Below are 15,971 nucleotides of genomic sequence, written 5' to 3'. Positions count from 1 at the left end.
GTATGAGAAAATGTATTAGATACAGCTCTGGGTTTATTAATGTACGAACACAGCCTCAGTGAACATTTAGCTTGAGTTCAATATTTTCATCTCATGCACATGTTTGCTTGCCGCAATTTTTAGCGTCTCTGGGTAAACATCATTGACTTTGTGTGTAATATAGTCACGCAGGAAAACTGCATTGTGTTTGAGTCAATGCTGGTTAGTGCTGGTTTGGTGCTGGTTTAGCTGGTGGACCAGCATGATGAAGCTGGTATGCTGGTCACCAGCATGGGCAGGGAACACCTGTGCCTGAATCCTGTTCAATCAGCATCTTGATTTGCCACACCTGTCAGGTGGATGGCTTATCTTATTGGATTTTAACAAATGTGTGCTAAACATCTGAAAGAAGTAATGATTTAGTACATACATGGACTTTCACAGCCAACTTCACTTCACCGGTAGGCTTTTCTACAGCAATGGTGGCAGTTTGACAATGAAAACAACAAATCCCGTGATGCCACACTGCCTCTGTCCTTTGTGAAGTACAGTCACAAGGTGAAGGTGACGAGTGATTGATGTCCAAACTGTTAGGTGGACCTGCTTTTGTGCATAACAAACAGTGCAGGAGCAGTCAGTAAACCACCATTTTAAGGAGTTTAAGCTCCAACTTGTTTTCACTTCAGAGGTCCAGTGAGGCCACCAGTGTTACGTAAAATTTCTTTGTCTGGCTCTCCTTCACTCCTCACCCAGATCATGTGAGAGGCAGCATCATCCTGTCTGCAGGTGCACACTACGCTTTTATAGAAGGCTTTTTGAAAAAATGTCCTCATCATGATTTATGAAGCATTTTATTTCTGACTGAAACCACAGTGTGAACATGAACATGTAGAACACAAACTAAACCTCAGTATCATTTAAACAAACACATCAAGTTTAAGCAAATCTGACAAATCCAATGTGCAGTGAAAAGTCTGACTTGGAATGTTTTAAGGATTTTATTGCATATTGAAATTCAGTAATTACATTGATGATCTAAAAACATCTAAATTATGTTTTACTCACATTATTGAATAAAAAACAATATAGCAGATATTCAAACTAACATTAATATGTGACAAAAACTGAGAAAACACAAACTACATGCATCAAGTTTCAGCAAATTTGACAAATCCAGTGTGCAGTGGAAAGTCTGAACTGGATTCCTTTAAAGGATTTAAATTCAGTAGGTTACAGTAATTATATAAAAAGTAATTTTGACTGAGAAGATAACATCCAAATATATTTTATTCACACTATAGTTAAAAAAAAACAACAACAATGAAGCAGATATTAATTAACCTGTCGCGGCAGCTGGATTTGCGAGATAATATGCTGTGATCTTGCAAATCTGTGTAATAAATCATCTTGTGCGTCAGGTTACATATTAGTTTCATAAGATAAATGAAGTGTAGCACACTGATTCACTGCGTTGTGAAACAGAGATGGTTCAGTTCAGTTCAGTCGGTTGTTTATCGTGGTACGGCACAGAGGCGGTAAGGTTGTGGAGCGCGAATGAATCCTAACTGAAAGTCCAGACTGGGCTTCTCTCCAGGAGGTGCAGAGAAAGAAAACCTCTGAAGGAGGGAAGTAAAGAAGAGGAATAACTCCATCCTGGCCAGCTGCTCCCCGAGACACACACGCTTTCCTGAGAAGACACAACACAACATGTATTCAACACAACATGTATTCAAACATTTTTAAGAGATTCTGACCCCTACATGGTTCTCTTGGTTTGCTGTGGCTTTTTTCTCGAAAACTCAATCGTGAATACCATTTTGCACCAGTTGCTTTCATATAGTGGACTGTAAAATAATAAGGACGGAGCTCCCCGGTCTTAAAATGCAGCAAGTGCAAAAGTGCCTCAAACCTGCATTCTTTCTTATGCGACTCCACTGTTTTCAAAAAGAAGCCAGACTTTATCGCAAGCCTATTAGAAATTTGCCTTAATTCTCACTAGAGATGTTACCTCTGTACACAGTTTCCTAATTTAGATAAAGCTTATCTTATCTGCCTTCTTTATTACAGCATTTTGTAAGTTATGGTCCCATTCAAAGTAAAATAGACAATAAAGCAGGGTAGGCTCAGATCCAAATAGCACAGAGGTGTAGCAACCTGCAAGCTCTGCAAAATGGCAGCAGCCATAATATAAACGCAAAAAGGTAGAAGAAATCAGGAAGAGGTTGAATACTTTTTTCACTGAATTGTATAATTGTATAACTGGGCTTTAGAGGGCTATAACTACTGACTTACCTGTTGAAAACGGTAAGAAGGCCTCTCTCTTTCTAAACTTGCCATCCTGGTCCAGAAAATGTTGAGGGTTGAAGGTGTGTGGAGTTTCCCACATCGACTCATCATTCAGAACAGAGTTCAGTGTGGCCAGGATCATGTTGCCCTGCAGAAAGGCCGTCAAGAAAACATTTACATTTACATGTTTTTTCTTATAAGATGTGTTTGTTTCTACGTTACTTTGAGTAGCTTTGTTTTAATAAACACAAATAAGACAGGGTAAAGTAACAATGACACAGTTTAACTTCAAGGTGTCCAACCATGGAAACAGGAAGATGAAAAAGATAAAAAGACAAAAAATGATGATGATAAAATACCTGCATTTAAAAGCTGTTACCAGAAAATCCAGGCAAACCATGAGCAAAATTCTCACGCATGCAGTTCTTTCTCACATGTGCATCATCTACCTTTGGGATTGTGTACTTGTCGAGCGTGATGTCCTTGCCTGCCATGCGGGCCAAATTGAGGGGAACGATGTCGCTCATTCTCTGGATTTCATGGATGACTGCATTAGTATAGGGCATGTCATCTCTGTCAGTCATAGAAGGTTGTCTGGATGAACCAATGACAGTGTCGATCTCTGCCTGGACTCTCTCTGCACACAGTGACAACAGGAAACAGCGTGAGTCTGTGTAGACAACTGAGAGGAAAATGACGCGCAACATGCTCACTCTCCAAATAAAGGACAATAGATATTACTCCTCACACATACACACCTTGTATGTGAGGATAGTGGATCATGTATAACAGTCCCCAGTGTAAAGTAGTGGTGGTCGTTTCAGTTCCAGCACCAAACAGGTCCAGAGTGCAAAAACACAAATTCTTCAAATCGAAACCAGAGTCTTTGTCCTCCTTCTATCAATAATTCAAGAGAAATACTTCATTAGACAATAGAAAAGAGAACAAACACCTGACAAACAAATAAAAACTCTCACCTCTCCCATCTCTGTGAGGAAGCAGTCGATGTAGTCTCTTGGTGACGAGGGGTCGAGACTTTCTTTGTGTTCTTTGATCTTAATTTCTACGGAGTCTACTAACTTTTGCGTCAGAGTGAATACCCTCTGGTGAGGTCCAGGAAGCCACTTCATCAACCAAGGCAATGTGTTGTAAGCCTACAGAGAATTAAGACAGGTACCAGATCATCTGAGAATCAGGGAACAGTTCACAACTTGAACACAAACACGAGGAGGCCATGACAAAACTGTTTGTTTGACTGAATTTGGAGACACTCCACATCCATTAAATCATCTCTAATTGGATTTTCTGTATAAAATTGAATTAATATCATTCCAACAAAGTTAGCCCCATGTGCTGCCACCTTGATGGCAGTGGGCTTGTCTGCCTCAAAGACCTTGTGAGCTACACTGGTTAGGTCTTAGAGCCCCTGCCAGGTTTAAATGAGCCAGACAGGCAACATTAGAGAGGTCAGACAAAAAGTCACACCTGGTCCTCCAGGTTGAAGGTTGGACCTGTTCAGAAAGTCCGCTCACCTGTGCCCACAGACTTCCCTGTAAGCGGGTTAATTCATTCATGTCCTGAAGAAGAGTCTGGTGCTCCTTGTCTGTGTACTCAAAGCGTTCCCCAAACACCAGGCAGCAGATGATGTTGGACACAGCATTGTTTATCAGCGAATGAGCACTGAATGGCTTGCCTATGGAGTTAAGAGAAAATGTAGAATATGACACAAAGAAATAAAATACATAAATAAATAAATAAATAAATGATACAGAGCCATTCTCTCTCCTAATCTGCTCTATGCTGGACTGTGGCAGCCTGTCTATAAAATCTCACAGAATCTGGGACAGACTTTCACATTTATTAGGCTGGCATTAAAGACGCATTAGCTGTTACTTGATTTCTTGTCGAGAAAGCAAATATGTTTTTTAGTACCTTGATGAAGGGCAAAAGTCTCAGTGAGATAATGGGACTCCTGTTGGATGGACGGCTCCAGGGTCTTCTTGCCAATCCCAAAGTTTCTGAGAGTATGAAGAGCAAATCTCCTCTGCTGCTTCCATGGATTGCCATTCGAAAATCCCAGACCTTTTGGAAACACAAAACAAGCAATAGTTGGTCTATACACAACTGTACAAAGCTAATTTGGTGTCAGTCTGATGCTACTATCCTAACTGAAAGGTCAGCAACTTTTTAAACAAAATCCAACACACTCTACCTTGATTCCCAATTGAGTCTTCAAACATTGGTATGCTGGGGCGATCTACGAAGTCCTCTCCTTTCTGGACGAGGGCCTCTCTCACAAGCTTGTAGCCATTAATGACCACGACCCTTCCACCAAAGAGACGGAGGCTGAAAACGTTCCCATATTTCTGTGCAAACTGAACACAAAGAGCGCACTGGTGTTTATGTTCAACACTGAGTTGACTTCTGCTGTCTGAGGATGAAAAACATTAAGCAGAAATAGTCCCTGTCTGGTCAAAGGTCAAATGTGTCACAACAGCATTATATAAGCTGGCCTACAAATCTTGTTCTCCAGACGTAAGAAAACACGTTTGTTTGACTCCCAACAAATGCCACATACCTCAAATTTGTAATCAAGTAGTCTGTGGGCCTACTTGAATAAATGTACTTTAAAACAGGTCTCATCATACCTCTGTGAACTGCAGGTGAATTCTCTTGGCGTCGATGCGATGAAGATCACCAATGAAAGGAAGAGACCAGGGTCCAGGAGGAAAGTTTGCCGGTGCTCTGTTCTTCCAAACATCAGCCAGCAACAGAAAAACACACAGAAATATCAAAATACTGCTGAAGTCCATCCACTCAAAGCCCAGGACACTGGAGACTGTCGCCATTTGTTGGTTTTTTTAATGCTCTCTCTCTACAGTGGTGGCTCTGCTGTGACTAGAGAACAGTGTCAGGTTAGGTAAATAAACACAGGTTTTTATGACCTGTCCAGAGGGGTATTGCACAAAACCAAGATAAGGGATTAAGCTGGGATATGTTGGTTATCCTGGCTGAATTTAGCCTCAAGTAGGTTGCATGAAAGCAGATCAAACTTTACCTGGCCAAGTTACCATGGAGATTTATTCTGTGGAGCTAGCCTGCTCCAGACCAGTCTAACAGCCAGGCTAAGATTAATCCTAGAGATTCACCTGTATTTCCATCGTAAATCCTGTGAGGAATTAATGTGTTTTACAGCATGTCCATGGTCTTTCTATGTATGTTGCATCATTTTAATTATCCTGCATTAAAATATTACATATATATTGTCATTTTTCATTCCATTTAAATCTGTTGGCTGTTTGTAATTGCAACAGTCTTTTTATACTGATTCAAGTGGTAGTATTATTACTCAGGCCAAGTGCTATGCTAATAAAGACTGCTTGTCAAATTGCCATCCGAGGTTTCATAAATATGTTTTATTGCAGTAATTGAGATTACAAAACACAGCTGATATTACATACATACATACATACATACATACATACATACATACATACATACTTACATACATATCCAACTCCCATTCACCTGTTCCATCTTTATAATGGCTTGACCTTTTTTGGGGAAGCCCTAATCCTCAGATGAGCATTTAGGCATGAAAGAGTCTTCCAGGACAGGTCAGACACATTGGTCTTTGACGATGACTACCTCATTGAGAATTACAGATTGTCAGGTGATGGACTGAGATATTTATATAGGCTGCTGGGTCCAAAAATACAGCACCAGACGGCGCAAAGCCATGCTCTGACTGTACCACAGATGGTCTGTGTCACATTGAGATTTTTTGCAAGTGGGAGCTTCCTTTATTCTGTTGGGGATGCAGAGAACCTCAATAAAGGAACCATTTGCTGCACAATAAGACGTGTTTGTCTGGCACTGAAGTCATTCATCAGCATATTCATCACCGCCCCTGGCAACAGAAGACCCCTGTACATCAAGGAGGAGTTTTACAAGATTGCAGGTAACCTCAATTTCAACGTGCAACCATTAGTTTCTTATATGATCAGTCACAGTTGGATACTCACTATTTTTTGTTGTGACTCCCCTTGCGGACCCCCAAACCCCACCACAGCAGGCCTACAAACCATGCACACAGCAAGACAAGGGCTTGAATCGAGATGACCTTTGGCCTCCCGAAATCTCGGTTTCAGTGCCTACACCACCTGAGGGTTTATTTGGCAGTCATTTCTCTTGGTTGCTTGGATCCTGGAATAGAGAGAGCAAAAGTAACAAAGATTAAAACACTGTATTGCAGTTATGGTTACTGTGTGCACTGAAATACTAACTTCTCTTTCTAGTTTCTGGATTTCCAGGTCCAGTTTCCTGAGTGTCTCAATCTCAAGCTCCAGCTCCATTTCTTGGAGCTTTCTCTTCTTGAATCTTGATTTTAATGTCTGCCAGCGCTATCTGTTTCTCCGGGTGCTGTGCATACAGTCTTCTGACAGTTTGTGAAGTTCGTAAAAGAAATGTCAATTAGCACAGCAGGATTTGTGTATAATGTAGATTTACTTTAGCCAATACTCACAATGTTACCAGGCTGCTTAGGAGACTGTGCAGCATCTGGGTCCTGTTATACATATATTTTCTATTAGCACCACATCACTGACTTCATATAATTTATGGACTAAATAAGCAGGATATTTCCCTAAAATTGACATACCTCAAGCCTTCTGGAGTCCAGTGACAGTCTCCTCATCTGCAGAAGTGCATTCTGCAGCTGCAGATGTTCCTTCCCCCCGCCAAAAGAAAGGCCGGTCTGACAGCGATGTAAAGCAGTATGAATTTTCTCTATAGAACATACACTTGAACTGTTATAGATTTTTTTTTTAGATAAGCCTTGTTTTAGGTGGTTAAATTTAACTTTTTCTCTGGACCCCGTTCACTGCAGTACAAAGCTGAGCGTCTGGGCTGGAGCGGCTCTCTACTTCTCCAAACTGAGGCTGCGCTGATCGGTGATTACAGTAGGGAACAGACCGACTATAGATATGTACTTTATATGACCCCACTTCAAAAAACACGAACTATCCCTTTAACACACCAAGTTTAAGACAAATCCAACAAATCCAATGTGCAGTGAATAGGTGGAATTGGAGTGTTTTAAGGATTTAATTGCATATTAGAATTCAGTAGTTACCATATGAGTAATTAAGTATTTCATGGTAATTTCAGTTCATGGTTGAGTGCATTTTGGATTTGATATTAGTTTCATAATTTAATTGCGCTTTCTTTTTGCATTTTTGTCGAACAAATATAAAAGAGAAACTACTGTGGAGGACACACTTTTTGAATCACACACGTCAGCCATAAGCTCCTGTGGATTCAGAAAGGTTTTATTGGAAAACCTACAACACTAATTATCTAAAAAGTAATTTTAATCGAGAAAAAGAAAACATCCAAATGATGTATTACTTACATTATTGGAGAAAAACAATAAAGCAGATCTTCTAACTAAAATTAATATATGACGAAAACTGAGAAAACACAAACTCTCCGGTAAGGAGTAATCAACAACTGTGGAAAAGTTTGTAACCACTGTATTTAAGTCAGAAACATTTGAAAGACTGGAGAGATCACTGCAGGTCTTCTCTCCGTGCTGCATATATTAAAGAGATCTGATTCATCACGCATCAAATCTCCGCCTCAACAAGGAGAATTTCCCTTACAACATACTGCTGGGTTGCTAAGTCTGTAAAAAAAAACACAATTTAGTAGTTTTTATTTTGTATTAATGACTTATATTTGCAAAATAAAGAGTAACTAAATTTGTCAGATAAATTCAGTGGCTTAGAAGCATCAATATGTATTAAATAGACTTACTCAAGTGCGAGTATCTCAAAACTGTACATATGTACTTGAATAAGTACTTAGTTACTTTTCACCATTTTGCCCTTCTACATCCATCTTTCTAATGACCAGTATGAGTCAAGGATGGATCACCAACAGGGCAAAGCAGACCCTAATGGCCTCTGACCCAGAGGGGCCCTACAAGCCCCAAGTCACCCCATTTTGGTAACTCAATTTGTAGCAAATTCCTTTTCAGGATTTTGCTCCTCTTGAATACCATATCAACCCTGCATCATTATCTACATGTTTTGTCTGCTTTTCGATCCTTTAGAGGAAGTTTTATGAATTCAATTTATATTGTGCTAACATCATATTATCATCATATTCTCAATGTTAAATGCCAAATACGGCAACTGCACTGTCAGTGCACTGGTTGATCACGGACAAATGAATGGTATCAGTATTAAAATGGCTAGAAAGACCTCCTTGTGTCCACAATATGCAGTCAACAACCAGCTTGACGAGTTCAAGCTCCAACTTGTTTCCCCTTCAGAGGTCCTGTGAGGCCGCCAGTGTTACGTAACATTTGCTTGTTTTGGCCTTTTTTTCCCAGCGTCCTCCACTCCTCACCCAGATAATATGAGAGGCAGCACCATCCTGTCTTTGGCAGCAGGCTGTGATTTGTGAGTATTTTTTTTAAAAAAAGCACTTTTTTCAGTGCATGGACCAGAACAGGTCTGACACATAATCGTGTTTTCTAATTTGGCTGTTTTTATCACCTGCCAAACCTCTGACTGAGACCACAGTGTGAACATGAACACACAGAAGTACAAAATAAATCTCAGTATAATTTACTTACACACACATCAAGTTTCAGCAAATCTGACTGATCCAAATCATGTTGTCAGAATTTACTGCATAATCCATGAGATTGTTTAAATCTAGTTTGAAATCTTTATTTTCTAATATCTGGAGTACTGGCTGTAACGCAAAACAATGGGAGCTTTTCTGGCAGCAGGTGTGTGGGCCTATAATGGTTAATCCAGCCGCAAAAGGAGTTTTAGGGCAAGTGTCAAGGTGAGGGTTTGGTGCCAAGAAAAGCATTATGTCTTCGGGCTCCTCACAAGTATAGAAGTAAAATCACGAGTTGTAGGTGAGCGGTCACGTCTACCTTTATCACAGATTGCTTCACCCTTTGAAACTGGATCAAATGTAACTGGCAGCAAAGTGCTGAGAGCATGACACAGCGATCTGCTGAACACATCTGTTACGGACACACCTGCATAAAAATCCATCTGCTGTACAAGTTCAATCATGTATTTGAAGATGCCTTTACATTTTTTTACACATTTTATTTTCATTGCCAACTGTACTGTTGATTCACTGACTGATTACTGACAAGTGATTCATATTCAAATGATTAGGAAGTCATTCTTGTCATGTGTTCAAGCTCCAACTTGTTTCCCTTCCGAGGTCCTGTGAGGCCTCTAGTGTTACAGTAAATAACATTTCTATGTCTGTTTCTTTGTTTTCCAGCCTCCTTCACTCCTCACCCAGTTATTGTGAGAGGCACCACCATCCTGTATGCAGGAGTAAACTGTGATTTCACAGAGGGCTCTTTGAAATATCCATACCATGATTTATGAAGCATTTTTTTTAGCATATGGAGCAAAAAAGCGCAGAAACAGAATTTTACACAACCTCTGACTGAAACCACAATGTGAACATGAACAAAAAAGAAACACAAACTAAATCTCAGTATCATTTATTTACACACACATCAAGTTTCAGCAAATCTGATAAATCCAATGTGCAGTGGAAAGTCTGACCTGGAGTTCTTTAAGGGTTTAAATTCAGTAGATTAAAGTTGTTATATAAAAAGTAATTTTGACTGACAAGAAAAAAATAACATCCATATATATTTTACTCACACTATAGGTAAAAAACAACAACAATGTAGCAGATATTAATTAACCTGGCACAGCAGCTGGATTTGCGAGATAACATGCTGTGATCTTGCAAATCTGTGTAATAAATCATCTTGTGTGTCAGGTTACATATTAGTATTTCAAGATAAATGTAGTGTAGCACACTGATTCACTGCGCTGTGAAACAGAGATTGGGACAGTTGGTGGTTTATCGTGGTACGGCACAGAGGTCGTGAGGTTTGGGACAGCGGGTGATTCCTAACTTGTACTCCAGACTGGGCTTCTCTCCAGGAGGTGCAGAGAAAGAAAACCTCTGAAGGAGGGAAGTAAAGAAGAGGAATAACTCCATCCTGGCCAGTTGCTCCCCGAGACACACACGCTTTCCTGATGATACACAACAAATGAGCTGTATTTACACTGTAAACACGGTATTTTTTAAAGAGATTCACTTGAATCATATAATATTTTTTGCAGCTCTAAGTCTGAAACAACTGAAGAATAGAGCAGGGTGTGGACCCTGATCTCCTCCCAGCTGTGTTACATAAACACACAAAAGATTGCGTGCGAGCAACGCTTTGTATCTATATTCATTTTCTTCTGTGAAGCCCTTGGATTAAACAACATACAACTGAGCTTTAGATTTGTTGTGACCACCATTTGACTAACCTGCTGAAAAAGGCAGGAAGGCCTCTCTCTTCCTAAATTTGCCGTCCTGGTCCAGAAAATGTTGAGGGTTGAAGGAGTGTGGAGTTTCCCACATCGAATCATCATGTAGAACTGAGGTCAGTACGGGCAGGACTACAGTGCCCTGTAGAGATGCCGTCAATGAAAAACAGTAAATCAAACTGATGTCAGTTCAAGAAGATCAAGAAGTGGCTACTAAATGGACTTCGTTATAAGATTATTTTGTCACATTGTGTGTAAAAGGCCTGGTAACTGGGCAACACCAAAGTGCAACAGAGGTTCTGTACATTTTAGACCCACAACCTATATAATTACTTATTATTAATTAACATATCCATTCATCCATCCATTTTCTTCAACTTATACAGGGTTGAGGCCAAATGATTTGCCAGAACTTCCTTTAGGGCAACCAAATATTACAGCAGCCCATCTGGCCTCCTGTACCTGTTTGCAGCTTGAGGAGACACCTGAGCCAACAAAGTCTTATTTTTACTAAAAATCATTTTCTTTGGCTATTCTCCTTTATTGAGAACAACAGCTGGAGAGAAACTGTATAAACAGTGGAGGGAGAGAAAACAATAGGGACTTTGATAGATAGCACGCACTGCGTTCAAAATCTATGTTGCCAGAAAACCCAACTTGAGAAAGTACAATAAGCCAAATGCTCATATAAAGCAATTCTCTCTCACACGTGCATCACGTACCTTTGGGATCGTGTACTTGTCGAGCGTGGTGTCCTTGCCTGCCATGTGGAATATGTCGAGGGGAACAATGTTGCCCATTCTCTGGATTTCATGGATGACTGAATTAGTGTAGGGCATGTCATCTCTGTCAGTCAGAGAGGGTTGTCTGGATGAACCAATGACAGTGTCGATCTCTGCCTGGACTCTCTCTGCACACAGTGACAACAGGAAACAGTGTCAGTCTGTGTAGACAACTGAGAGGAAAATGACGTGCAACACACCTACTCTCCCCATACAGGAGTGACCTGTGAGAGACCTCTAGCACTCACTTGCAAAACAAGCAGGCAGGAAGTGGAACAGATATCACTCATACACACCTTGTATGTGAGGATAGTAGATCATGTATAACAGTCCCCATCGTAAAGTAGTGGTGGTCGTTTCAGTTCCAGCACCAAACAGGTCCAGAGTGCAAACACACAAATTCTTCAGATAAAAACCAGAATCTTTGTCTTCCTCCTATCAGTAACACAAGAGACAGTTTCTGGTATCACATGACATATATCATTAGAAAATACAAAGAGAACAAAAAACAACAAACACAAATAAAAACACTCACCTCTCCCATCTCTGTGAGGAAGCAGTCGATGTAGTCTCTCGGTGAGGACGGGTTGAGACTTTCTTTGTGTTCTCTGATCTTGATTTCAATGAAGTCAAGTATCTTCTGTGTCAGAGTGAAAATCCTCTGGTGAGGTCCAGGCAGCCACTTCATCAGCCAGTGGAATGTGTTATAAATCTACAGAGAATTTAGACAGGTACCAGATCATCTGAGAATCAGGGAACAGTTCACAACCTGAACACAGACAGAGTGGAACTTGTGCAAAATCTCGGATCTCATTAGTTTTTGTCATAAAAACCTGACTCCCCTCATTGGTTACAGTATCACTTCTTGTTCTCTATGTTTAGTTAAGTTTATAGGTTACAAAGATGTGTGTCTGCCTTTTTTTTTTTAAATCAACAATCAGCTCCTTGGATTTGTTGACGCTAAGCAGCAGCTTGTTTCTCTGCGCACCAATGTGCAAGGTTGTTGATATCCTCCCAACATGACTATGAATATGAATCAGTGTCTTCAGTTCTGCACACCTACTGGCTGAGTTAAGAGTGCATATCTCCAAAAAAACATATCGGTTTAATCAAATATATTGTCTTTAAACAGTTTTCAATTGATAGGTTAAAAAAGGATTTGCACATTGTTGCATTCTGGGTTGTTTTTTTTTTCCAAAATAACCTTTTCCAAAATAGTTATCAAAATACATTGACTTACTGAGTCCTGTTTACAAAGGAAGCTCACCTGTGCCCACACACCTCCCTCTAAGTACATTAACTCATCGAAGTCATGAAGAATAGCCTGGTGCTCCTTGTCGGTGTACTCATACCGTTCCCCAAACACCAGGCAGCAGATGATGTTGGACACAGCGTTGTTTAACAGTGGCTGGGCATCAAAAGGCTTGCCTGTGAGATAAAGAGAAAATGTAGATAAGACACACAGAAACTTGCGATGGAGTGGGTGTGGGATGTCCCGTGTTATTGTATTGGCAATGCGTGCGATGGCTTTATAATGGCGTGGGGAGACCTATTATCTTTGCAGCAGTGTTGGTTATGCGTTTGAGGTTTGACAGCGTGCTTGTTGAAGAAGCAGGTGGAGCATTAGAGCAGGATGGCTTGAACAATACTTTGGTGGAAGGTCATCTGTTTATATTTTCACCACAGTGGTATGCTGATGTTTTACATGTCCCTCCCAAATAAAGATTTAATAAAAAAAAAAACAATACTTTGGTACAACAACAGGAGGAGAGAGGAGGCGATATAGGCTGATATGCCTACCTTTTCACTGCAACCCTGCGACAAGATTTATGTTATTTACTTATTTTCAAAGTAGCAGTGGCAGTAAAACTTTATTTCCCATTGTAACTTTTTAGACTTTTGCATGACTAGAATTGGCCCGTTTTGCTGTAACCAAGCCAAAAAAATTAAATAAAAGTGTTGTAAAAAAGCATAGCACCCTATAAGTACTTCTGAAACATTAGCTGATTAGTTGTTGCTTATCACAACATATGAAATTTGTTTTGTACCTTGATGAAGGGCAAAAGCCTCCGTGAGATAATGGGACTCCTGCTGGGTGTATAACTCCATTGTCTTCTTGCCAAACCCAAAGTTTTTGAGCGTTTGAAGAGCAAATCTCCTCTGCTGCTTCCATGTACTGCCACTTGACCCCACCAGACCTTTTGGAAACACAAACCACTATTAGACCAAAATATTTGGATATGCATAAATTGCTAATATGGTTATCGTGGAGTCAGTTTGATACTACTAGCTGATACTACTAATACTCACTAGCAACTTGTGAACAAAATGCAACACACGCGCTACCTTTATTCCCGACTAAGTCATCAAACAGCGGTATGATAGGGCGATCGGCATAGTCCTCTCCTTTCTGGACGAGGGCCTCTCTCACATGCTTGTAGCTTGTAACGATCACTACCCTTCCACCGAAGAGACGGAGGCTGAAGACGTTCCCATATTTCTCTGCAAACTGAACACAAAGAGCACACTGGTGTTTATGTTCAACACTGAGTTGACTTCTACAGTCTAGCTTTAGAGGGCTGCAGCACAGACACACATCTGGCTGATATTTTATGTCATTTGACTGCTTCTTTTCACATTATTGACTACTGTACTCTCTTTAGTCCATTTGAAAATGAAAAAAACAAAAAAACAAACAAATCAAAAGTGCCTCTATGGTCGATAACACACGATTAAGTGCTCGAACCCAAACCCTCATTTCTTTTCTTCTTTTCTTTGGTTATTTATTATCCTAATGAACTGGTACCTGGCAAGTCTGGCGTTGACGTACTGTTCCTTTAAAGATGATTCAGGATAACACAGATATGTTTGAGGGGAAATTTGCGGCCGACACCACGCTGAGCCCACAGGTATAATTCTGAAGCGTCAAGTAGATTACAGCAGTCAAAAACATGGCAAAACATTGTTTCCTCTGTCACTTTCTCCCCTGTGCCACCAGGTGGCTTCACGTGCAGTTTTTCTTAAAATGTCTCAGTTATCTGGATCCACTGTCAGGCTTGGCTCAAGTGCACAAAAGAGCCAGATGTTTGGGGAAAAGTAAACAGGAACAGACCACATTTTATTTCAGCCTCAGAACACCTTTGTATTTTTTAAAATGTCAAAGTTTCAGACACCATTTCTCATGTCATTTTTGGACCATTAGCCAAATATTAAATCTCCGAATAGATCTGTAATAATCCCCACCTGATCATTCAACCTTTTAGTGGGCTGGGACCCTCCACGTTATTACCATTACTATTTACTGTCATCATTGTTTTCATCATCAGTAAGACTGCAGATTATATTCTAAATCAATAATGAACTCTAACCTATAAAATGTAATAAAACAGTGATTAATGATTGAGATAACACTTTGCGCTCTTGACTGCTGAGTGAGGAGGATTGTTTGTGTTGCTGGCTGAAGCCTTCAAGAAGGTAAAAGGTGAGTTTTAGATTATGTGAGATGTTGTGGTCCTCACACACACACACACACAGTACACATGCAGTTTGATAGTGTATCATTTTTATTTCTTCACAATAAAGAAGATCAAATTTCACAGGCTCTTTGTATGTTTTTCTGCAAAAATCTGTATTTGTAAAGTAACTAGTAACCAAAGCTGATACATGCAGCCCAGTCGAGTAATACTTAAAATATTTATTAAATCAAAAAGTGGCATGAAAAGAAAAGACCCAAGCAGCCTAAAAGACCCTCATGTGCAGTTTGAATAAAAGTATTTTATGACATTAAAACACTGGTACATACCTTTATGAACTGCAGGTGAACTCTGCTGGGGTCGATGCGATGAAGATCACCAATGAGAGGAAGAGCCCAGGGTCCAGGAGGAAAGTTTGCCGGTACTCTGTTCTTCCAAACATCAACCAGCAACAGAAAAACACACAGAAATAACAAAACAGTCCCTCCGTCCATCCACTCAAAGCCCAGCACACTGGAGACGGTCTCCATTGTTATGCTGTCTCGTTTATTTCACAGTGTTTTGCTGCGCTGTCAGGTCACAGCACCGTGCAGCCCTCAGGGAGGGCAAATAAGGCTATAAGATAAAATCCAGGATGGTATATCAACATAAGATTTCCGGTTTTGTTACCCAATCTTCAAAATAAAAGCACAGTGTGGCTGTGTGCTTCTCCAGGAGCGGGAGACAAACAGATCAAAGTAACGACGCTCACAGGGTAGCTAGAAAGGTGGCAGGGTCCGCCAAACATAAACAGTGAAACAGCGTGAAATTCTATTGTCCTTCCAGGTCAGTTTGTTTAATCTCTCATGAAAAGAGTTTTTTTTTTTTTCATTTAGCTTGTTTAGGCCTTAAAAAAAACAGTCAATGAAGATTTTTCTCTTCTGATTAAAATGTCTTCCCCAAAACTCCAGAGTGCACGTTTAAACATCAATAAGTAATCCTCTGAGTTGCATTTGCCAAAAATAGTTTGTACTTAGTTTTATTTTAAAGCCAGCAGTTTTAACTATAATGCTTCGGTAATCTAACTGTTTGTA

At 40.2% G+C, this 15,971-nt stretch overlaps 2 protein-coding genes across 4 annotated transcripts; both read right to left on the bottom strand.

Annotated features, from left to right (window-relative positions):
- Window positions 1–958: 958 nt before the first annotated feature.
- On the bottom strand, window positions 959–5,201 carry LOC115591994 (cytochrome P450 2J6-like). 3 transcript variants are annotated; one of them, XM_030434445.1, is made up of 9 exons: window positions 4,914–5,200; window positions 4,478–4,640; window positions 4,198–4,347; window positions 3,798–3,958; window positions 3,243–3,419; window positions 3,024–3,162; window positions 2,715–2,902; window positions 2,272–2,413; window positions 959–1,666 (listed from the first exon to the last, which is right to left on the bottom strand). In XM_030434445.1, exons 1-9 carry the CDS (start codon window positions 5,112–5,114, stop codon window positions 1,491–1,493), a joined length of 1,497 nt encoding a protein of 498 aa, XP_030290305.1. In that variant the 5' UTR covers window positions 5,115–5,200; the 3' UTR covers window positions 959–1,490. The 3 variants fall into 3 exon arrangements, with proteins under 3 accessions (XP_030290305.1, XP_030290306.1, XP_030290307.1); XM_030434446.1 differs by having other exon boundaries at window positions 3,024–3,159; XM_030434447.1 differs by lacking the exon at window positions 959–1,666 and having other exon boundaries at window positions 2,295–2,413; window positions 2,625–2,902; window positions 4,914–5,201.
- A 4,597-nt stretch (window positions 5,202–9,798) lies between these two features.
- LOC115591996 (cytochrome P450 2J6-like) lies at window positions 9,799–15,634 on the bottom strand. Its single transcript, XM_030434451.1, has 9 exons — window positions 15,228–15,634; window positions 13,772–13,934; window positions 13,474–13,623; window positions 12,693–12,853; window positions 11,961–12,137; window positions 11,722–11,860; window positions 11,366–11,553; window positions 10,644–10,785; window positions 9,799–10,361 (listed from the first exon to the last, which is right to left on the bottom strand). The coding sequence occupies exons 1-9, from the start codon at window positions 15,426–15,428 to the stop codon at window positions 10,186–10,188; spliced, it is 1,497 nt and encodes a 498-aa protein (XP_030290311.1). The 5' UTR covers window positions 15,429–15,634; the 3' UTR covers window positions 9,799–10,185.
- Between the last annotated feature and the right edge of the window lie 337 nt (window positions 15,635–15,971).

Source organism: Sparus aurata, chromosome 11 (genome assembly GCF_900880675.1).
Source record: "Sparus aurata chromosome 11, fSpaAur1.1, whole genome shotgun sequence".
NCBI lineage: Eukaryota > Metazoa > Chordata > Actinopteri > Spariformes > Sparidae > Sparus > Sparus aurata.
This window is presented reverse-complemented; position numbering and strand designations above follow the sequence as displayed.